At 32.3% G+C, this 24,049-nt stretch overlaps 3 protein-coding genes and 1 long non-coding RNA gene across 5 annotated transcripts; 3 read left to right on the forward strand and 1 right to left on the reverse strand.

Annotated features, from left to right (window-relative positions):
• LOC109327808 lies at positions 1,984–24,043 on the forward strand. The gene is made up of 3 exons (XR_002105350.1): positions 1,984–1,994; positions 15,278–15,281; positions 23,950–24,043. It is a non-coding gene; the product is annotated as an uncharacterized LOC109327808 (long non-coding RNA).
• LOC109327800 (serine/threonine protein phosphatase 2A 57 kDa regulatory subunit B' iota isoform-like) lies at positions 3,894–6,969 on the forward strand. The gene is made up of 2 exons (XM_019560961.1): positions 3,894–5,566; positions 6,364–6,969. Exons 1-2 carry the CDS (start codon positions 4,415–4,417, stop codon positions 6,700–6,702), a joined length of 1,491 nt encoding a protein of 496 aa, XP_019416506.1. The 5' UTR covers positions 3,894–4,414; the 3' UTR covers positions 6,703–6,969.
• On the reverse strand, positions 7,839–13,311 carry LOC109327801 (cyclin-A2-2-like). The gene is made up of 12 exons (XM_019560962.1): positions 12,987–13,311; positions 12,468–12,744; positions 10,615–10,754; positions 10,144–10,236; positions 9,724–9,857; positions 9,442–9,517; positions 9,293–9,369; positions 9,175–9,208; positions 8,925–9,074; positions 8,685–8,819; positions 8,243–8,359; positions 7,839–8,154 (listed from the first exon to the last, which is right to left on the reverse strand). Exons 1-11 carry the CDS (start codon positions 13,281–13,283, stop codon positions 8,297–8,299), a joined length of 1,476 nt encoding a protein of 491 aa, XP_019416507.1. The 5' UTR covers positions 13,284–13,311; the 3' UTR covers positions 7,839–8,154; positions 8,243–8,296.
• On the forward strand, positions 19,710–22,896 carry LOC109327803 (protein TIFY 8-like). 2 transcript variants are annotated; one of them, XM_019560965.1, is made up of 6 exons: positions 19,710–19,951; positions 20,041–20,207; positions 20,347–20,741; positions 20,851–20,938; positions 22,119–22,347; positions 22,667–22,896. In XM_019560965.1, exons 1-6 carry the CDS (start codon positions 19,780–19,782, stop codon positions 22,741–22,743), a joined length of 1,128 nt encoding a protein of 375 aa, XP_019416510.1. In that variant the 5' UTR covers positions 19,710–19,779; the 3' UTR covers positions 22,744–22,896. The 2 variants fall into 2 exon arrangements, with proteins under 2 accessions (XP_019416510.1, XP_019416511.1); XM_019560966.1 differs by having other exon boundaries at positions 22,691–22,896.

Genomic DNA, 24,049 nt, shown 5'->3' on the forward strand with positions numbered 1-24,049 from the left:
AAATATATTCTAATTATAAAAAATGAAATATATAAAAAAGGGAATATATAATATTATGTAATATTGACCGGCAGACACAAAGTACATATATACACTAGTATTTAATAAAAGAAAAACACAAAATAATTATCATGATGTAATATGTGTTTACTTATTTTACTCTTCATAATTTATATTTTCATATTTCTATAAATTATGACTATATCAATATGAAATAATGTTTCTTCTACAAACTGTTAGAACAATTATTAAATACTACCGTTTTTTGAAGTGAACATAGTACAAAAGGAACAATGGTTAATTGCTCCAATTTTTTAAGTGAACATGACAAGTAGATAAATAAATTATGAACATCACACAAGTGAATGACATGATGATACATGGTATAATTGTTGTGGTTTTTCCTTTTACATTTTGTAATAGAACGTGCATATGCATCCAAGATACTACATACATTTTTTCTTTCCCTTTTTATTATACATCATATTCGTCTAACATTCTACATCAATAATATATAAACTTTTCTCTCTCTGTTTTTTATTGTATATCTTATTCATCTAACCTTGAGGTATTTATCTTCTATGTCTCACTTATTATATTTGACATTTACAGCATGTAAACTACACATTACAAATAATTGGAAAGCGGTTTGACAAACTCTCTCGTATCTCTCAACACACTAGTATTAATTATTGTAAACTCTTACACAAAAACATTATATTGAATAGTAGATGATGTATTGTTTATATAAAAAACTTTAAACTAACAATAGTTATATTTATATGGTGCAAGTTTTTTTTATTTGAGTAAACCATTCATTTCTATTATAAATTTATACTATATATAAATACAAAACACAGTGTAACTTTTATCATGATGTAATTTTCACTTCCTATTTTGCCTTGTACATTATTTGATTTTTATAAAAAATCATATAATTCTAATTAACCACCACCAACACATTAATTAACCACATCTTTCACCTTAGACTAAACATTATCATAAACATACAAAAATAATAATATAAAGTACAACGAATACAATAAATATATTATAAAGATAAAAAATGAAATATATAAAAATTAAATATGTAGTACCATGCAATATTTAATGGTAAGGGCCCCCAAATATTTATGTGAATCAAGTCAAAATTATGGTTAGTCTTAGTTGTGCTGTCTTAAAAAGATAGTTTTCTTTGTTTAGCATAGTAACAGATATCACAAAGTTTGCTAGAGTCCCTAATTTGAATGAAAGGAAACACTTTATTCAAAACAACAAGCTTAGAATTAGAGGGATGACCTAGTCTTTTATGTCATATATCCCTTTCATTGGAATCATTAGTTATAGGATTCTCAACATTGTTGATGTATCTATTAAAACAAAAAGATAAATTTTCAGAATTAATGATGTAAAGACCTCTTTTAGCCTCAGATGCACCAACCATCCTGAATGTGGACTCCTCATGCATCACACATTTGGAGTTGATGAAGGTTAACTTGCAGTTCAAGGCAAAGGTTAGTTTGGAAATAGAAATGAGATTGAAGGTGAAATTAGATATATACAGAACATTGCTTATGCAAAGATCTGTTGAAAAGATAATTGTGCCAACAATGTTACTTATCACTTCATTCCCATTAGGCAACCTGATATGTATAGGGTCAATTTTTCTATAGGTTTGGAATTCAGGAAGACAAAAACAAACATGATCAGCTGCCCTAGTATCAAGGACCTATCCCCTTGATTTTATAGGGCAACTAGTGGATTTAGGATTACCTGAGTTGGAGGATTCCATTCTAGTTATCTGGTTGGTCAACTGATTAACTTGGTGATTTTCTTCATGGTGATTAGATGGTTCCTTGATCATTGTCAATATGGCTTTTGTTGATCTGCAGTGAAACATCCAAAATTGTCATTATTCATTGGATCTTCATCTTCACCATTGTCAGTGACATTGTTCATGTTGTTGTTTCTTTTATAATGGGGAGGGAACTCATGTTTCTTGTAGCACACATCTATGGTGTACCCAACTTTGTTGCAAAAAAAAGCATATTTTAGAATTGAAAGTTCCTCTTCCTCTGCCACCACTAGCATTATTAGTGCTATATCCTCTTCCAATGCCATATCCAACTGATCCATTAAAACCTCTTCCTCTGAATCTTGTTTTAGTTGATGAATATGTGGATGTGCTAGCAAGAATCTTGGCTTCATCTGAAATTCCAGTAATTCCCATTATCTATCTTTCTTGCTGAATGAGAAGAGAAAAGGCCTTATTCAAAAAAGGTAGAGGATCCATCAACATGATTTGTGATTCACAGTTGATTATTGCTCATTGAATCCTTTAAGAAATCTGATTACATGATCATTTTCTCTCTATCCTCTAATGATCTTGATGAATTCTTTATTGCACTGATTTGGACAAGGACATCCAGGAATTGGTTTGAACTCATTCAATTCCCCCAATAGTCCTTTCAATTGAGTGAAATAAACACTTATGAATTGATTTCCTTGCTTTGCTGCATACATCTCTTCCTGGAGATCACTATTCTGAAAACATCTCCTTAATAGTACATTTCCTTCAAGTCCTGCCATACCTCTGGTGAAGTCTCCATCCAAAGAACACTTTGCAAGATGGATTGATGTATTGAGTGGTTAATCCATGAAAGAACTAAAGTATTGCATCTGTCCCATGCACGAAAAGATGGATCATTCTTCTCTAGTTTTGGCAGAGATCCATCTATGAATTGGATCTTGTTCTTGATTTTCAAAGTCATTATCATGCTTTTGGACCAAGAATGATAGTTGATTCCTGTGAGGGGTGGAGAGACAAGGACAACTCCAAGATTTTCATTTGGATTCATGTAATATGGGCTAGAAGGGTCATTGACAGGATTAATATTGACAACAATATTGTTCATCATGATGTGTATGAAGTAGAGTAGGTGTAAAGAGAAGGCAGAATAGGAGGAAGAAAAACAACAGCGAGGAGATAAAAGAAAAAGCACAGTAGAGCATCAATAGATGCTCTAATACCATCTTAGAAATGGTACCTCCATAAATTGAAGATCTTGATTGATGAAGGAGAAAATGAAGAAAAGTATAATGATGTAAACATGGAACAAAGGAACTCGTATATTATTATTGAAAGAGTGTAAAAACACCTTAAATGCATTACAAAAGGGAGACTGCTATTTATAGCAGAAAATAACAACTAAACCTAACAAACTTGCTAATAAAATAAAGACGACAAGAATAGAAAGAATACAAATATAACTAGTAACAATATCATATATAGTGATATTGCTTGTGACTTAAGTAATCGATAATTGAACAAGGCTTGGAAATGTTGATCAATAAGCCAAGTTGGTTGACTAAGAAGACATTCCCAACTGGTGCAAGAACAAAGTTTAGTATAATGAAAGCCTTGAGGAGAAGCTTGTGTGTGAACTGGATGCACAACGTTATGAGGGTGTGTGACATGATTGCCAAGGGATATATGAGGAGTTCCATAGTGTGATTTGTCATGAATTGTATGAACTGATTCAACAGGAGTGCATTGAATTATAGCCAAGGCAGCTGACTCAAACTGTTTGAATGATCTTTCTATATTTGCAACATCATCTTTTGTTGCAACTTCATTTTCAATACCTTCATCCTTTAACCTATGAGGAACAGAAGTACTAGAATAAGAATTTATTAAGTTTAAGAGTATTAATTTTTTTTGGTATGCATATAGTAGTGTTTGATATTTTTCTTATTTTCTCACTAAAGAAGGAAAATAAAAAGGCTTTAAAACTAGCCCATAGCCTCATTGCATTATTTCCTTTTGTTTATATATAAGTTTCACATATTTGTGGATCAGTAAATACATTATTATTGAATAACAATAACAAATTAACAAGAAGAAACAGCTCACAGGGTTACATTCTCCAAAATCATAGATCAAAACTTCTTTATCTGTATCACATACCCTTTTCTCATAAGAACCCCACATTTTCTTAATTCAATCAAACCTTTTCCTTCTCTTTAATCATATTCCCGAGAAAAAGAAATGTTGGGTTTCAAATCATAATTTTTCTTATTCTAATCCTAATGCATGTACATTTTTTGGCTTTCACCTACGACCTTAAAGATTTGATTTTTCACCAATGCATGCTGCAAAATCGGAAATTTCCCTCAACCCATTTAAATTATCCATATCAATTTCATGTTTCTTTTCTAACATTGCTTCGAAATCTTCGTTTTCTTCCATAACCGAGATCTAGGTTTTCTCATCCTGTTCCTCCCACATTCTCCTCATATCATGGTTTTTGTTTTAGAAACCAATGTTTTCGTGTTAAATTGATTATTCCCTTCATGAGTTCCTTCTAAAGCTTCAAAATTTATCGGTTTCAGCTACTGGGTCATCATCATCATTATGCTCAAGCAATTCCTCAGTAAACTTCCTCGAAAGGCATCGAAACTTGACTCGGACGAGTCAACCCGGGTCAATTCGTTGCGTTCGGACTCATCGGCCGGAAAAAATCACCGGCCACACGGCGATAATAATAGCAATATAGCGAAAAGAACATCATCGTCTGCGGTTTTTCCGTCGAGCACCGTGGCTGGGATTGAACCGTTGTTGCCTTTTAAGGATGTTCCAAATGGTGAGAGGATGAACCTGTTTGTGAGCAAGTTGAGCCTTTGTTGCGTGATCTTCGATTTCAGTGACCCAGCGAAAAGCATAGTTGAGAAAGATGTAAAGAGGAGAACTTTGGTTGAACTTGTTGATTTTGTGGCCAATGTGAACATGAAATTTAGTGAACCTGCTACCCTTGCTATGTGTAGAATGTGTGCTGTTAATCTCTTTAGAGTTTTCCCGCCAAATTATGGGTCGAATCGTGGTGGTGGTGGTGGTGGTGAGAATGATGATGATGAACCAACTTTTGATCCTGCTTGGGCACATTTGCAGCTTGTGTATGAATTGTTGCTTAAATTTATTAGTTCTACTTACCTTGATGCGAAGGTAGCAAAGAAGTACATTGATCATTGGTTTATTTCGAGGTTGCTTGAGTTGTTCGATGCAGAGGATCCTAGGGAAAAAGACTGTTTGAAAACAATCCTGCATAGAGTTTATGGGAAATTCATGGTGCATAGACCCTTTATTCGGAAATCAATTAACAATATATTTTATAGGTTTGTGTTTGAGACTGAGAAACACAACGGGGTTGCTGAGTTGTTGGAGATTTCTGGGAGCATAATCAGTGGTTTTGCTTTGCCATTGAAAGAGGAACACAAGATGTTCTTGTGGAGGGTTTTGATCCCTTTGCACAAGCCAAAATCTATGGGGATCTACTTCCAGCAATTGACATACTGTGTTACGCAGTTCATAGAGAAGGAGCCCAAGTTGGCGAGCACTGTGATAATGGGTTTGTTAAAATATTGGCCAATTACAAATAGTCAGAAAGAGGTCATGTTCCTGGGTGAACTCGAAGAAATTTTGGAAGCAATTAACATGGTAGAGTTCCAGAAGGTCATGGACCCATTGTTTTGGCGGATTGGATACTGCATGAACAGCTTACACTTTCAGGTACAATTATGTTATACTGAACCCCGTTATTTGCATTTCCTGTTTTTTTTCTTGTAGGAATTAAATCCATACCCGAAAGCTTGCATGGTGCTATATGTTTGCTTTTACAGTCATATTTTGGCAATACACTACTTAGCAAAGACCCTCTTGTAATCTCAATGTTGTGGAGGAATTCGATCATCTATGATATGGTTGTCATGCATCTGTATCAGTCTCGTTGGGTTGGCAAGAGCGGTGAACATGTCCTCCTCGTATGTGAAAGAGAAAGTTAAGGCATTCCTCTCTTAAGTATAACAGTATGGTTTTTAGGAGTGGCCTCTCCTCTACATCAACGGTATTGGAGCTTGGGTTGCCTATCCACAATGTAGATGGATGATTTTTAAAACCCAATGAGATTAATGTAGGACCGTGAGTCACATATTGGTTGATCACTTGATTGTGAGACAATGAGACTAATAATGCTTTTTGCTTCGTGTTCAAAGTCAAAATAGTGTCCCAACTTTTTTTGGGAGATTCTTCTGTCCGACTGTTCCTTAGATTGCACCAGTTTTGAGTCACGGTTCACTGATAGAATGTGAAAGTGTTTGTATTCTTCCTAATTTCTTGAGAGCTCTCCATATTTTCTTGAAGTATATTTCCATATTCCTTGAACCCCTGCTGCCTTTTTGGATCTAATGATTTAATTGATGCAACTTTTCTCTATCTCTATTCATTTGTGTTTCTAGAGAATCATTTGTTTGCTCTGGCATGCATGTTGATTGCTAAATATTCTTTTTATCCTACATGGACTGTATCAGGTAGCTGAAAGAGCACTTTTCTTATGGAACAACGACCACATTGTCAATTTGATTGCTCACAACCGTCAGGTGATCCTCCCGATTATATTTCCAGCTTTAGATAGGAACTCTCAAAGCCATTGGAACCAGGCAGTGCTCAACTTAACTCATAATGTAAGAAAGATGTTCATGGAGATGGATGAGAAGCTGTACCTGTCATGTCATTCTCATTTTAAGGAGGAAGAAGCGATGTCAAGCACCGCAGCCGAGAAGCGAAAGGAAGCATGGAAACAACTAGAGCGTGTAGCCAGTCTCAAGCCTGTAATTGGAAATACTGCAGTTTTAGTGTCTCCAATCTGATAACCTGATATGCATGTATGCTAGACCCCCAATATTTATCTGTATCCTCCTGTTATAGTGGAAAACCTTTCGAAATGTAGTAATGCAGTTATTGGGAATGGCATTTTTTTGGGGTCCTATAAGGTTCTAATGATTCTGTTAGCTCCAGATGTTGTAACTTGTAACATGGTTTTGATTGTCAATGCACAGGAACAACTCTCATTCTGATAAGTGGTAGAAAGTCCACGCATTGGATCAAAGGATTATCTGTATAAGCTTATTTCCAAATTCTTCTGTGTGCCTACATAGACTCTTTCAGGCAAAACTAGCTGAAAGGTGATGTTTATGTAGTTAGCTAATTGAATTACAGCTGCATGATAACTAGCTAAAATTATCAATTGCTTCAAAATATAATTTATATTGGTTGGAGATGCAGATTGTCATTTGCCTTTGCCTGAAGAAAAAAGATTAAAGGACAAAAATCAGAAAACAATGATTTTAGCTCCCAACTTTAGCTTTTGGAAAGATATTTAAAGTAGTTTAGAAAAGCTAGCTTTTAAAAATTACAATTTCATTTCTAAAGTTGTTATGTACCTTTATTTTTATTTATCTAAGTTCTAAATAGATTTTGAGTGTAAGAAGTTATAATTAGTCAACTATCATAATAGATTCTTAGGGTCTCTTTACGAGTTAAGCTTTTGAGGGGGGGAAAATGACTTCAAGTCATCTTATGAGTGTATTACATAACTCTCAAATCTTTCATTTCTCTTCTTTCTTCTTCAAAACTTAATTTGCAAACATATCTTAGTATTTATGTCTCCACTTCAGCACTACTGCACTCTCCATGATTAAGGGCATTCTTTCCCATATACAGTCATTGCAAATTAAGGGTGTTCTTTCCTTTTCTAGCTAGTATTTCCCTCATCATTAAGTTAGTTAATCCCAGACCCATGAGAGTATTCTACTACTTAAGAAAAAAATTGCTTAGATGTATCCAATTAATATAGTCATTTCTCATAAAAATTCTTATTTCAATGGTCTCAAATTGAAAAATAAAAGCATGCGCCATTTCAAAAAAAGTTAAAGGTTAAATTAGAAGTTTTAAGCATCTTCATGGTGGGACAAACTATGATAGAGAATTCATATAACCAAGCCAGAACATTGAAAATTTTGCCATTCACGTCAAATACATTTGAAGTTTGCATGGAGCCTTTTTTTAGTTATAATTATTCATTGCTGCAAACTCTCAAAGTTGCATCTTGTAATAGACTAAAAGAAATAGAAGTAAGCATTGTGCATCTTTGGCATTTTTATAAAATGACAATGTTTCCATACAACAGTATTCTTGAAACAGCTACATGGTTTGTTGCATGATGACAACAACCTTAATATGAAGTCCATTTGATGTTGGCACTTTAACTCACTGGTTGAACTGTATATCATGATGTAACAATTTTCACAGTACAAGGAGACCTGAAACCACCAGAATTTGATAACATACAGCAAGTAGGAATTAAGAACAAATGAAATGATAAAATGTCAAAATTGATGAGAATATCACCTTCACTGAACCCGAAATTTTGACGTCGTCATTTAGTCTTTAGAGTTGCATAATTTACGCTTGAACCTCGAAGAGTGACTGCAACGGTTTTGGAGTCAAATTTGCCACACAATTGAACTGTCACAGGAAGCAAAATTCACTGTCATGTAATTATCTTATAGCCCTTTTAGCATACTTGAATCAAATGGATCATAGATTAAAGAAATATGAGTAAAAACTCCTTCAACACCCCACTTTCTTAAGAAATTGTAAGAATCTGAAAATTCCAGCTGCACATTTTTCAGGAAACTCAATCAAATAAACAAACAAATGTTACAGGGGTGCTGTTTTTATTAAAGATGTCTAAATAAATAGGCCCTTAATTGCAAGTATTCTAAATTACACAGGTTTAAGAACTTAACAAAAGGAGAAGAGTTTGTTGTATGGTGTGTAAATTTCTAACCTTCTGCTGTTTGTATTTCTCTCGTATAGAATTCAGGGGACAGTCTTTGGTATTAAGTTGCAAACTTTCCAGAGAAAGAACAACAGGTTTAAGCTCTGAAACTTTGTAGTTTGTATAGTGCTCCAGAGTTGGATTCTACAAATAAATTCACAAGTGACAAGTGAGTCTTTAGGTTTATTTATTTACATTCAAACACAAAGATGAATTCTTAACTTGCAATAAGATAATAAAGGTTCATACCCATGGATTTTCCGAATGGTTGAGAGTCCATTTGGCTAGGAATACAGCAGATGCAGCTACAAGGGAAGGTAGAAACTTCAAGAATCTGTATTCAACAAGAGTAAGCTCTGCCAAATAATTTGCTAGGAATTCCAGTTCGACGCGAGGAACCTGTGTAACAGGGAAAATTTACAACAAAAAACTTCCTCAATCAGAATAACAGAATCACCTTCTGAGTTAAAATTCGGATTGTGGATAAAAAATTTAGCACCTGGTAAGAAGATTGGGCTGCTTGGATGAATCTCCTGAAGCCAAAAAAGATGGTGATAGTTCGATTAAGTTTTAACTAAGTGGTACTTTCCAATAAAACATGGAAGTATAGTTCATACCTGAGAAATGTTTTAGTTGTAGGAACGGATAATTTGAAGTTCAAAAGGTTTAGAACCTCAATCTCCATTTTCAATACCTGTCAAATGCCACTTATTAGGTGCTTTAGACATCTTCATCATGTATTATATAGGTGAAGAAAATACTATACCTCTTCTCTCGTGTATGTATTGTCCGTGATGAAGCAAAATTCTTCGACTCGAGGAGCACAAATCTCTTCATATTTTCTTAAAGCCATCGAAAAGAAGAACAAGAGTTCAGTGATTTGAAATATAAGTTTATAAAAAACTGTCCTAATAAAGTTTCATTACTTCATTAAAGAACAATAATTATCATCAATATACAAAACTTCGGATGACAAAATGATTGACATTATCAGCTTCATCCTTCATCATTTTAAAATCCTTTATGGTCACCAAAATACGGAACTTACGATGCAATCAGCATACAAGTAACACCAAGCAACTGGAGTCTTTGTTTCTGAATCAAACTTGTGGAGAGATAGCGATCAATGAGGTTCACAGTCAGGTAAAGAGTGTCTGGAACCAACTTGTATTCCTCAGTAACCTGAAATAGGATATGGAAACCTTCAGCAAACCTACAACCAAAGCTTTAATAGCCAAACATCAACACACAGTTCGCAATATTGCGTATATCAGATGTGCCTATAACAGGAATATGATAATGATTTGCAGATATCCAGTTCCTTGTCAGTTGTCACTATCCTATCATTCAATTATGTTTGAAGTGGAAGTTAATTGAGAATGCAGTAGTAAGATTATAAATAACAACAATTGAAAGGAATACAAATATATTAAACTGTGATTCATAATGAATACGTCACGGGACTAACCTCCACAAGCCAGTCAATCAGAATTGCCCGCATGCTTGGACTAATGTCTTTCTGCAACTTCTCCATGTAATCGGATAACGGCTTCCTTTCAACCTGGACAGATTTTAGTAAAACTTACCATCAATTTTTTCGGTAGTAAACAAACCTTATGTATCCTTCTCTTTTCTTAGCACTAACACAATATCATTTTTAAAAGTTCTTTTATGCAGCAATATTAGTATTTTAGTGTTGCAGAATAAATATGATCTCTGCCATCCAGGAAGACTTGCTTACAGTGAATGTTATAGTCAGGAAAAACCTTGATATAATGTTTTAATGCATGCAGACTGGGACAATAGTAAAAAGGCATAAACATTTGAGGTTTACATCATAGCACTGTTCAACAGGAGTTACTGGAATTGTCACTAGACACATAAACAAATAGTATAGTACCAATAATCAGGAACATAATCATATTACTACGACACAAACCTCTGCTACACGAGTTTTGTTGTATATATCAGGGGCATAAGAACTCCAAACTAGAGGATCCTTTAACTTCAACTCTGAATCAATGTCCACAATGGCCAGGCAATCTGAGGCTGCTATTTTCTCACAAATCATATCTATCTCTGCACAATCCAATTAAAAAACAGTTACTATAGTATCCTAACTTCTAACATACTATGTTTCTAGTGAATATATGTGGCCCACTTCTTGTATATATTTCTATGCTCTAGCAAATATGCAATCATATAAAATTGCAACTTGGTGAACCTGAAAGTTCATTACAAATTTCTAGAAATCAAGGGAGGGGAAAGGTCTATAGGCTTCAAAGGGTTGGGGTAAGAAAAACAATAGACTTGGACAAAGTAAAACACATTAAAAATGAAGATGAAAAAGTCTTGGTCAAGGACAAAGATATTAACGATAGATGAAAGAACTGTTTTCATAAGCTTTTCAATGACGGTTGTGATTCTTTACACTCTAGTGACTAAACACTACAGAGAAAAATAAAATTATACCTTCTTGTGTAGAATTAGGGAGTTGGAAGTGAAAGAAACTTTGAAAATTGATGGAAAATGGCAAGGTGGTTGGATCAGATAATAAGTTATTGAAGAATGGAGTAGAAACATTTTAATCTCTATTTATAAGAATAATGGAGATATATAACATTGTGCAAACTATAAGGAGGTTTAGCTCGTGTGTCATACTATGAAACTAACGGAAAGGATAATTGAGCGAAGGTTAAGACAAAGGACGCTTATTAGAGAAAATAAGTTTGGTTTTATGATAGGGAGATCAACCATGGAGACTATATACTTGCTACGATGATTGATAGAGATACCGGAGGAACCTAAGAGAGGTACACATGATTTTCATTGATTTGGAGGCGGCCTATACTAAGGTGCTTAGTGAGGTATTATGAAAATCTCTAGAAAAGAAAGGAGTTTGGATTCCTTACATTCACATGAGAATACATGATGAGGCCTTAGAAAATTTTAATATTATTATAGGACTACCTAGTGTCAACGTTGGGGCAGGCCTATCTAATTATATTGGTCGTGGATATGCTTATTGAACATATCTAAGAATCGATGCCACAATGTATGCTTTTTATATATGATATTGTTCTAGTTGGAGACTTAGGACATGAATTAAATTAGAAGATAGAAATATAGAGACAATCTTTAGAAGCAAATGACTATCGTATAAATCAAAGTTGAACGTAGTGTCTTGAATGTAGTGTAGCAAGAGGAGGACAAACTCTAATATAGAAGTAAAAATTAGAGATTATATCATACAGCAAGTCACTAGATATAAGTATTTTGTGTCAATCATACTACACATTAAGGAAATTGAGGGAGGCTTAAACAATAAGATTCAATCAGGTGGATGAAATGGTGGAATGCTCCAAGTGTCATATGTGATAGAAATGTATAAATCAAACTTAAGGGAGAGTTTTAACAAACAACTATATGATGTGCAACATTATAAGGACTAAATGTTCGATGGTAAAATTTCAACAATAAAATAAACTCAATGTAACATATATAAGTATGTTGCGTTGGATAAGTGGAAATACCAGACACTATATGATTGGGAATGAATGCATCAGAGAGAAAGTAATGCAGCTTCTATTGTAGAAAAGATGGCAGAATCATGCCAAAAGTGGTTTGGGTGGAGGAGACAGTTAAAAACATAGGCAAAACATTTAGAAAATTTTTTAGATGAATATTTTGTCAATAGACATAATCATGTAGCAGATACTAACTAGTGAGAATAATAATTATAATATTGTATTACATGCCTAAAGTTTATTGTGCATGAGTTTATTGAAAAACCTTTATTTGGAGAGCTCATAAGTTCATCAGATTTCACAGAGCCTTGCATTGAGAGCGTGTTGTCTCCAATGGCACCTTCTCTTATGCTATTGGACATACAACATTCTGCTGGCTCTTTATCATCAAAAGTTACTTCAGCTATGTTTTCATGTGATTCAACCACCCCTTTTGATGATAATTCTTCAGTTAACTTTGCTTTAACATCATCTTGTGATGACGAATTTCCGGTGGAGATACCTGAAGCTAGCTTTGTGTTCTTCTTATAAACTCCTCTTGCCTGCATAATGGATAGTAAATCAGCATGACACTCAAACATTATTCAGATATATGTAGATGAATTTGCATCTTTGTACAATTGTTACTAGTGAGAAAATAAAGGGCATTGGTTCAATTTTTGCATTTTCAACTGAGAATAACTCATAAAACTTACAAGTTTTTACTTCCCCTATTCTAGAGTTACAAAAAACATTGATGGTTTCGAATGCGAATTCGATGACAAAGTGAGCATTTCATACATACTTGAAACTTTGATGTGTTATCATACGATTTTCCGCAGATGTTAGTTACATCTGTGAGAACTGCCCTCCTCTTGTGCTGAAGACCAGCAGGAGCAATTGCACTAGTTTTGTTGCCATCAGAAGCTGCTCTTTTCGAATTTGCTCGAACCTTGTTTTTCGGCTCATTCTTAAAGGATGGTTTTGGATAGGGAGGTATCCCTCCTCCCACTGATCCCAAGGCCTTAGTCCTTGATCTAGTGATTCTGAGTGGACGCTCTTCATCTTTGGCACTAACTTTGTTTTCTTTGTTCATTTGCATGCCTTGAAGAAGAGCAACCTAGTTGGTTCAGATGAAAATTTTGCTCATACCTGTTTTTCAACAATCCAATTACCATAAAGTAACGGTTAGGGAGCACGAATTCGGATAGATCCACATAAGGAAAGAATTCATAAAATGTTTGAAAGATTATTAGTCGAGAAGTATCTAAAAAGTACTGAAGGATCCGGTATATGGAAATTATATTGAAGTCTTGGTAGCGCTGGGTTAACCACAACAAAAGGAAAGGTTTCAAATTATGCACAACGTCACCTTATGGAGAAGCGATGTTACAGTTTAAATGACCACCACAACCGTATCACCTCAAATAGTGGTGCAGCTCAAAATCATGATGTAACTACATCACACCGCATTACGTTCAAAATCAAATTTTCAATCGCAAACACGGTCGTAACCACAAGTTTAAATCATTTGGCAAGAAGAAATTGGTTGTTAACTATTGAACTTCAGCATGTGCATCAATGTCTGAAAATTTAGGCAAATTATTTTTCTCAATGCAGTATATCTTTTCAGACTTAATTTTGTTTTATTATGATTCTATTCAGGATTCAGACACTAATCAATTGTCACACGTTTTCACTGCTTATTCAAAAGTCAAAATCCATGGAAACACATGCCCCAATTCATAGATTTGAAACTGACAATGTTGTTCAGAAGCTGAAAACATAAACGTATATAACATGGACATGTTCTGAAACCCCCATAGTTATCACAATCACAATAATAAAGAATAAAATGATTACAAAAGCACCCCAGCATGAATACGAGAATTAAATGATTAAAAAAAACATTTTTCATAAGTCATAACCGTGATTTCAAATTTATCTGAACTCAAATTCAATCACATTCAAAATTCTCATGAACATTAACCTAGCACTTCCATCTTCTTCTCCTTCAGTGAAAATTTTAAAGAAAACCCAAGTCCTTAAAACTCTGAACCTCACTACCCAAATGAAAAAAGAATCAAAATTTATCAAAATACAAAGCAATGCAGCTGAATCACAGATCTACCCAATCCACCAACTCACACAAAAAAACAACAAAAAAATCAGAAACAGAATTGAAGAAATGAAACCTCGAAGTGACAATCTATGAAGTAAAAGAAGATGAAGTTATAGAAGAGAAATAATAAAAAAGGTGTGTGAAGTGATGAAATGAAAAAAACCTTAAGAGTGTTTGAAAAAGAGAGAGAGAGAAAGAGAGAGAGAAGTGGAGAGTGTTGAATGTCTGAAAATGAAATGTGTGTCTGTGGATATATGCAATGCAATGGAGCGGGACGGAGCCCACACTTCAAATCTTTCAAAAACTTACCATAACTTTTTCTTTTTTTATTTATTTTTTTATAAATACACACCACTATAAAATTATTATTTTTCAATGTATTTATTACTTGATCATATTATAGTTGCACTAATATTTTAATAAGAGAATAAAGTAACTCTTGGTACTGGAATATAAGTTATCTCCTTCGGGCAGTACAAGTATGACATGTGTACTATTTGGTTTAGTTTTAGAAATATTTTTATAGAAAATGAAAAAATAACATACATGTCATGATTTTAGTGACTGAATGAGATAATTTATCTCCTTCTATCATAATATAGTTTATTGCTTTTTAATATATATGAATTCTGATGACAGTAAAGAATTATTCATTATATAGATTAATATAGATTAATAGATGACTGTAAATGATATGTTAAGATATAAATAATTCTTATATTGTCGATATTATAGTTATGGCAGGAGTTTATTATTCATGTAATATTATTGTGAATTTTTTTATGTAATCAATATTTATCAATGTCATTTTTTTAATGGTGATTAAAAATTAATACTATAATGATAAATGATTAGCTAATAATATATAAAAAAAAAACTTATATATTTAAATACTATTTTTTTTCTTATAATAATGTTTGAGAATTTCAGCAAACTTTACTTGCATTATAGGTATATTTTCATTCATGCCTAAGATTAGTGTCAAGTTTTGACCATGATGATTTTCCATGAAAGAGTGAAAATGTATGTGGTTATAGTAGAGTATTCTTTAATTACAAAATTTGGCACATTATTAATAGTATTACTAGAAACAACTCAATATTCTAGTATATGTGTTTTTAGAAGAATTGTATGTTCATGCTATCATGAACAAAAATTTTAAATTGAACCTTGTCAATTTTTACCTGCACTTTTTATTTTTAAATTATATATTCATTTTACTACGTTTTTAGCAAGACTAGTTAATCAAATATAATAAAATTATTTTAAAAACAATGTATTTGCTATATTGTTATTGTTGCTGTTTTTTTAGTTAATGTATCTGCCATGTATAGCTCTAAGACAAAACAAAAATGTACATTCTCCATTTTTAACGAAAAGGGAAACTAAAATCCAGATACAATGTTTAACTTAAATAGGTAAATCTAATTCATGAGAGATTCATAATTGATAATTAGCAAAAATTGCTGTACCAAGTAGATTTCATGGATTCTTACCTTAACAATATTTTATAGCTATCCTTCTTAAATTAATATTCCCTTTTAGGGAATATAGCATTAAGATGGTTTTATTAGAATTACCAAAAATAATAATATCATTGTCCCCATTTTACTCCTGAAAATGATTAGTTTAATGGATTCTGCACATTATAATTGTAAATTTGGTATTAAATATTTGACTTCGATTATATATTGCTAATCCAAATGACACCACGATTTGCTGAATTAATAGAATCTAACAAAATTATAACTACAGTCAATGACAAAGATTAATGAGTATATATATATATATATCCCAGAAAATTAGCTCGTACTTTATTTTAGTAATCTACTTAATTTGTGGAAATATGATTTGAAAGATACATGCAATTATTCACGTGTGGGAATAATTTATTTGGAGTAAAATACTCTAACTTCTATACCATTTTTAATTAATTAAAAAGAATGAGAGAATAATAAAAGGCTATATATAATCCATAATCCATAAAAATAAAAAGAACAGCCACACTTATGAATCTGCTTAGGCATCATATTCGTATTTTACATTTATTATCATATTCTAGCATGACTTATAAGTTATAATGATTTGAAACTTTATGAGTGCTTGTCTAAAATCATCCAAATTAGAAAGCATTAAGAACATTTTATTATTTTCTACCACTTAATGATACCATTTAGTAACTAAGGAAATGACATAATAATCCTCCCACCCAAGGAAGCCAACATGGGAAGCCTTTTAATCAAATCCAAAGCCCAATTTGCTAATATTATTCTTTTAACAAAAACCAAAATTATCCTCCTCCATAAAGGATTAAGAAAATAACATATTTAAGTATATGTTATATTGAGTAATTAAGTTATCCCGCTTCACCATCAATGTGATTGAAAGTATTTGAAATCAATTTGACTGAAAGCATAATTTATATGTGATTCTAAAATTGGAACATACATATTCATTCATATTATAATTAAAATATGAGTATAAAATTTATGTACCGACAATATAAAAATATATACATAGTCAATGTCTCATCTATTATGTATTTATATTACTTTTATTTAAGAATTAATGATAATTAAAAATGAATAATATATAATATAGTAACAACCTAAAAAAAACTTTTAGATTATCTTAAAACATTCCCATAACAATTGATAATTGTGAAGTTCACTATAGTCAAAGACATAATACATAAAATCTCATTTGATTCCACGCTCCATAAGTTTGCTAATTGCTATTCCCAAGGTATGAGTTGTTAGGTGTGTTCCCTCCTACACAAGTTAATGGACCCACTAGGATTAATTATAACATATATTAATTCATACTTATTTTTATTATTGAAAATTCAATAAATCAATTAAATATAATTGGTCTTATGATACCAAATGACAATCTTGACAAAAACTATTATTATGTATTGACAATTGATGTAAACTTTATTTGGGTATGAAACTATATCAATTATACAACATTTTGAGGCACTTTAGAGCAATGGTAGATGAAAAGCTCAACATTCTTTGTCTATAGTAAAGAAAAGCTCAACAATTGCTATTCCTAAGCAACCCTTAGACATAGAAAATCACATGCATCTTAGTCAATATTGTGTGAGGAGCAAGAGAACTTGTTGATTTACAAAATTTTGAAGTGACTTAGTCTAGTCTAGTTCAATTTATAATAGTTTAAAACGACATAATTATATACACAATTGAATAACTCCACTAAACTAGTCACCCTTCTTATTCAATGGTTCACTAGTTGAATGGGTCGATCTACTCGATTTAATAATTATAAATAACATAAAATCAAATGAAACTAAATAAAATAAAGCTTTACCGCAATCCATTTTATATTAGATAACTTTAATAAAGTAAATGTTATTTCTAAAACAACAGTCATCCAATTAAACTTAATAACAATTTTCTAATTTAGTATCCAAATATGGCGTTACAATGGTTATGCAAGTACATAATCTTAGGACCCTACTTGAAATTTTCTAGTTTTGCCCCCCTTGCTGGCAATATGATACTTAGCCCAACATTTATTTTCTAGTGTATACATGCACGAACACTTCGTGTCTACCCGTCAATATTATATGGTACTACATATTTAATTTTTATATATTTTATTTTTTTAGAATTATAATGTATTTGTAGTGTTTTGTATACTTTATATTATATTTTTTGTATTTATGATAATATTCATTTTAAGTTAAGAGATATGTTTAATTAATATGTTAGTGGTAGTTATTTAGGGTTATATATTTTTTGTAAAAATTAAATAATGTTAATGGCAAATCAGGAATTGAAAATTACACCATGGTGAAAATTATACAATGTTTTGTCTTTATATATAGTATAGATATAGATTATTATTATTATTATTATTTTGCTGAGTAAAAAAAAACAACTTCTCATAAATTTTCAACTTAATTTTGTCATGCCATTCGAAAAATTTGCATCATACACTTAAATTTAAACAACATATACTTAAATCTGATTTATATTTTATGTTTGAATATTTGAAGTATACATAGCTCAGACTTTACATTATTAAGACTGAACCTATATCACATTTGAGAACTATTATTTTGTATTGTGCACTAGGGATAGGGTAAAGTTTAAAATTTATGTACTTTTAATGTAAAGTTTTTCACACTTTCGATATAATCTTTCTTATTGATTTTATTACTTTTATTTATAAGTCAATAACAATATATGAACAGTGGATAATTTACTAATAATGTGAAAATTACTCGTGTATAAATATTAAATCCATAGGAGTAAATATACAAGAACTATTACTTATTGAACAACTTTTCCTTGTAATCCTTAGGTTACTGGTTTTCCTAGTTTAAATAATGAATAATACTAAATCCTTATAATATTTTAGTCTAAAATATAATACTAATATAACTATTGAATGCAAGAGGAAATATATTCGAGGTGTACTTTAATTTCATTCTTCTAATAAATTGAGTAGCAAACAATTTAGTTCTTGGTATTCTAGTATCATTGGTCTTTAATATTCAAAATTCTAGCTAATCCCTTTGTAATACATTATTTTTATGTATCTTTCAAAGTTTTAATAACTCCAAAATAAAAGGATTAGTTCTTTATACAAAATATGAGAAAATATCATTAGTAGTACTAACGGCTAAATAAAACTCTATCTTTTGATACAAAATTGTGACCCATTCCTTTGTTAACCATTCCCTGCTGTAAAGATAACCGAATTATATTTGGGGGTTGGAGTAATTAATGAAACGGCATCCTAAATACGTAGCAAGAACAAAAAAAAATGTGACAGAGATCACAAGTTTATTATATTACATTATTATATACTACATTACCGACAAAACATTAATCTATTAGTATAAGAATATATTTGATACCAACCTAAATCAAAACATTAATAATTCAATTAATGAAATAACTATTAAAAAATATTCATCCATCCTTTAAAATGATTAGTTCATTATATTAGTTCACACACCAAAACAAAAGTACACATCACAAAGAATATATGTTATCTTGTTGAAAATCCAAACAAACATTAATTAAAATGATTTAATATGTATAGAGTATAATTTCAATAGATCACTCATTATTCATATGTTAATTAGTATTGACTCTCAAACAAAAATAATATAAAACAATTGTAAACAATATGCTGATAGTGTAATTTTTTACACAGATAATATGTAAATTTTGAATAAACATCCTATCAAGTAATGAAGAAACAAATACTTATTTTTCTTATTGTTTATAATGGTAAAAATATAATTTTGTGTTAAATTACACGTTCTGTTTTGTGTGTTATAATATAGACATCAGAAATAAAAAGAAAGAAACATGGTCCACATTAAACTGAAGACACATTATAAGACAACAAAAAATGAGTTGATTCTCTCTCCTACTATGGTTATGGACTATGGAGAGTGAAATGGTTGTTATGTTATGGTGTTGTTGTTGAAACAATGTCTGAGCAGCATAATGAAGAACAACAACAACACATAGTTCTACATGACTTTCTGGGCATGAAGAACTTTCCTGATTCTACTCAAAACCCTCATCTAAGGCTCTCTCAACCTTCACCCTCTTCAACATCACGTGGACCCTTCTCTTCCTCTACCTCTGACATCGCTTCTGGTAATAATCCCATTTTGTTTTTACCTTCAAAATCTCATCTTTATTCTTATACCTTCAATTTCATGCTTTTACCATCACCATTTTGATAGAAAAACATGTTGGAAATCACCTTGAGGGAGTTCCATTCTATGGCACTGAGATTAGTAACATACTAGTGGGAAACAAGAGAAGTAATTCTGATTCTACCTTTATTGGTTCCTCTAGAGATGCCTTCCAAATGGTCCCTGATTCCTTTCATAACTCACATTTAATGAAGGTATGAATTATTATTACATAACTCTTATTTTCATATGTTCTCAATGACAAAAAACTCGGGTCTTGGGAGGGTACGCAGCCTTACCTCGCAAGCGGTTTTGTATTCTATATTTTGATTTTTGAATCATTGTTCTATACAGATGCTCCGGAATGCAGGTGGAGGAGGAGAGCGAGTTAGAAGGCCCAATGATGATGAAGTGTTACTTGGTATGCAGTCGATGAAGCCGACTTCAGCTTCTCAGAAATGGGAGCGATCTATTCTCATACAGCATCCACAGCATGGAGGGCAAATCACACCTTTTGTCCACCAAAAAACTTCAAACAAGCTTAGGGATGCCAGTGCTGGTCCTTCATTTATTTCTCAGCCAGCTGCCGATGAAGGATCTAGAACTGGAATCAAGGCGCCGGGAATCTTAAATTCTATGAACACAACCACTACTGCCCTTGAGAAAATGTCACCTGTGGTGCTGCTTGGTGGAAGCAGGCCAAAGCATGTAACTAATGTAATGGATCCAGAATCTTCAACACCTCAGAGGTAAATCTTATAAACATTGTTGCACAATTTCCCTTGTTTCTTTTTATCTTCACTCCCGTTACATCGGAAAAAAAAGTATCTGCTTGATTTTATATTGTATTGACTGCAGTCAACAGGGGCTAACATCTGGCAGCCGCCAAATGACTATTTTTTATGGAGGTCAAGCTCACGTTTTTGATTATGTCCACCCTCATAAGGTCTGCCCTCTGATTGTTTGCATGGCTTAAATGTTTATTGCATTTAGTGAACAAGGCTTGAAGTTGATTTGTACAGGAAGCAATTTGTGTTTTAAAATGTAGTCTCTGGTTTACTAATGTGAGTGACTTAAACAATTATCCTTTCTATTAGTTGAGAATTGTGTGTTGCTAATGCTATAATCATAGTTACATGGTTCGCAGTACCGGCTTTGGTGTGTGGTATCCGGTTTTATGCGGTTTGCCACTTTTCACATTATTATTACCATATTTCTTTTATAAGGAACCGGGTACATGTACATGGTATGCCGAATCCGATACTCGGTATGTAAGCTAAATGAGGGAACCATATAAGGAAACTCTTGATTTCTGTACCACTCAGATCTAGTTGCTACAACTTATTTTAGCTAGTTATTGCACCACCTGGTGCCTGGGCTGAACCTGTAATTGCAATGAAATCTTCATAGCAGCCAATAATGCATTTACTTAAGTTTTGGTACCAAGATTGAGATCATTAAAATGTTGCCTGTTTCACTTACTGATATGTTTCAGCATTTATGCAAGCTTTCTTATAGTGTCTTAGAAAACACGTTCTGTTTTTGACAGAATATATTTGATGAATTTTATGGATTTATTTAAGACAGTGTTAAACGTCAGTTTATGAGTCCCCTTATATCTCTCTCTTTTTTCAGTATTTTTGTCTTGAAATTATAAAAAAAGTTCCCGATGAGATTCGTAAGTTTTTAAAACTCTTATTATAAAGTCTGGCTTTGCATAACATATGCTCTGTAGCAAGTTAAAGCCTGAGTTCACTAATTTGTATGCAGTAGCACTTATCTACTTGGAATTTATTACAGTAAATGTTTGTATCATACTTGGAGCTAAAAAAAGGTGAACTCGACACAATGGTAAGGATGTTGCTTAGTGACTATGAAGTCACAAGTTTAAATCCTGGAAACAGTTATTAACATAAATGTAGGGTTGACTAAAAAGAATGACAAGGTTGGTAGTCTTAAAAGTTGTAGTTGACTTGCTTTGATATTCGGACTAGGAGTTCAAAGCCTTCAATTCATGTATGTTTTTGTTGGGCCATTCCATATGATATGAAATTTTCTGTGGGCACTAATTGACGGTATGATTTCATGCTTTATCTTGACTTGTGTATGCTGTCTTATATATGCAGGCCAATGTTATAATGTCTTTAGCCGGGTCAAATGGTGGATCTTGGTCCACAGCATTCTCACCAAAATCTGCTGGAAAGCTGGTTAGTGATAGCAACTTGCACAGTGGAGAAAATGAAACAGGTACAATGAGTAATGTGCCATTACCACAGGAGCTTCATGGGAGATTGTCTATTACTGGAAGTTCTAGCCATGCCGTTGGGCCCAGTGATCGAGTATCCACTCCTGCAGGTAATCCTCAAAACAGTATCAGTATACCGATTCCTTTCGATGTCATCCTAAAAAAGTTTTCATTCGTAATTATAATTATGCCACTCGTTTTTTCATCGTTTCCTTTTCTCAACGATTTGTGTAGTAAACTGTGACAAACACCAACAAATAGAATGAAAACAAACTGACATGCTTGTAATTCTTAATGAAACCAGGAATATAAAAATAGTAAACATTTTCTTAAACTAAACTAAACCGACTCGAACCCTTGGGTTAAAAGCTTGTTTTTCTTATGATCTGTTCACTTTATTGTTGATTATTGCCAAGTTACTGGTTGTAGGGGCACACCAAGGAAGCATTGTAGCTAAAGATACAAGAAAGCAAGTTCAAGCAGCAGATCCAAGTTCAGAAGCCTGAAAGAGTTTCAGTTCCTATTTATTACAAGCTCAAGAGTTTTCTCTTATTCTGATTATTACTATTGGATATCATCATCTTCTCTTGTCAAATCTTAATGTGATGTTAAAATAGGCCTAACATATATATGATACATTAGATAAATTAAATTTGTGAGGTGCATTCAACATTAAAATATGTTGTGCTAAAGTTTCTAAATGCATGTCACCTTTATGAGGAGATGAAGTTCATTTACCTAGTCTTGTCACCTTTCTTGCTCTACATGAAACTATCTTTCACAGGAGTGACCCCATTGAAGCCTTGTTTTAGGCACCAACAATATTGTTAACTGTCGAAATTCTCACATCACAAGAAAGTCTTTTATCTTCTTACTTTATGGCTCCAAAGCTTCCCAATAATAGTGTTATTTGTTAATATTATCCCCTCCCAAAGATAGGCACTAAGTTAATATTTTAGGAACAAAATATATTGGATAAATTGCTAGCATTACTTATAATTAATGTAAACATTTGTACTTAAAGTTTGTTTTAGACATATGGCTATGCTTGAGACCACTTTTTTGGCAACTAGATGAAGATTTATAAGCTAGAAGCTAAATGTTGAAACCATATAAACTAGTTGGTTGAATTAGAATCATTTAGTTAGAATAACTAAGAAGTTTGTTGAAAAATGTGAAATGAAATTGAAGTCTTTAGCTTATCTGTCAATTAGGAGCTTCTTTAAATAAGCCCTTTTATCAAACATGCAACTTTACAATTATTTTTTGTAAAATAAATTGGTTGATTAGTTTATAAGCTTTTGTCACATGTTATCAAACACATTGTACAAACATTGGACTATCCCTCATCCTTCAAATGCACGCCAAATATTTGAGACGTTCATTTTGCATAACATGTCAATGTTAGAAAACAATGACCTGAAATTTGAATAAATAGTTTAATAGGTGATAGCTAAAAAGAAACTAGGTGTTAGGTAAGTGTCTCACGGACAAAATGGAATGAGATGTTTTTTTTGCTTTCACCCCTTGAGACTTGAGTGAAATTGAAGTGTCTTAATTTCAAACATCATGTTATGTTTTATGCTATTATAAAATAAATCAATCATAAGGATTTTATCACATTAAAAATCAAAGGAAACTAAGGTTGTAACTCAGAAGAGAAAATTAAAATGAAGATTAAACAGATATATCGTTTTATATGTTACAAAAAGAATACATATTTTGTAAAATAGGTGCAAACCCCAACACCACAGTGAACCAATATATATTGCAAGCTCTGAAACACACTGCTTTGGCCGAGGTACACTATTT

This window comes from Lupinus angustifolius, chromosome LG15 (genome assembly GCF_001865875.1).
Source record: "Lupinus angustifolius cultivar Tanjil chromosome LG15, LupAngTanjil_v1.0, whole genome shotgun sequence".
Classification (NCBI taxonomy): domain Eukaryota; kingdom Viridiplantae; phylum Streptophyta; class Magnoliopsida; order Fabales; family Fabaceae; genus Lupinus; species Lupinus angustifolius.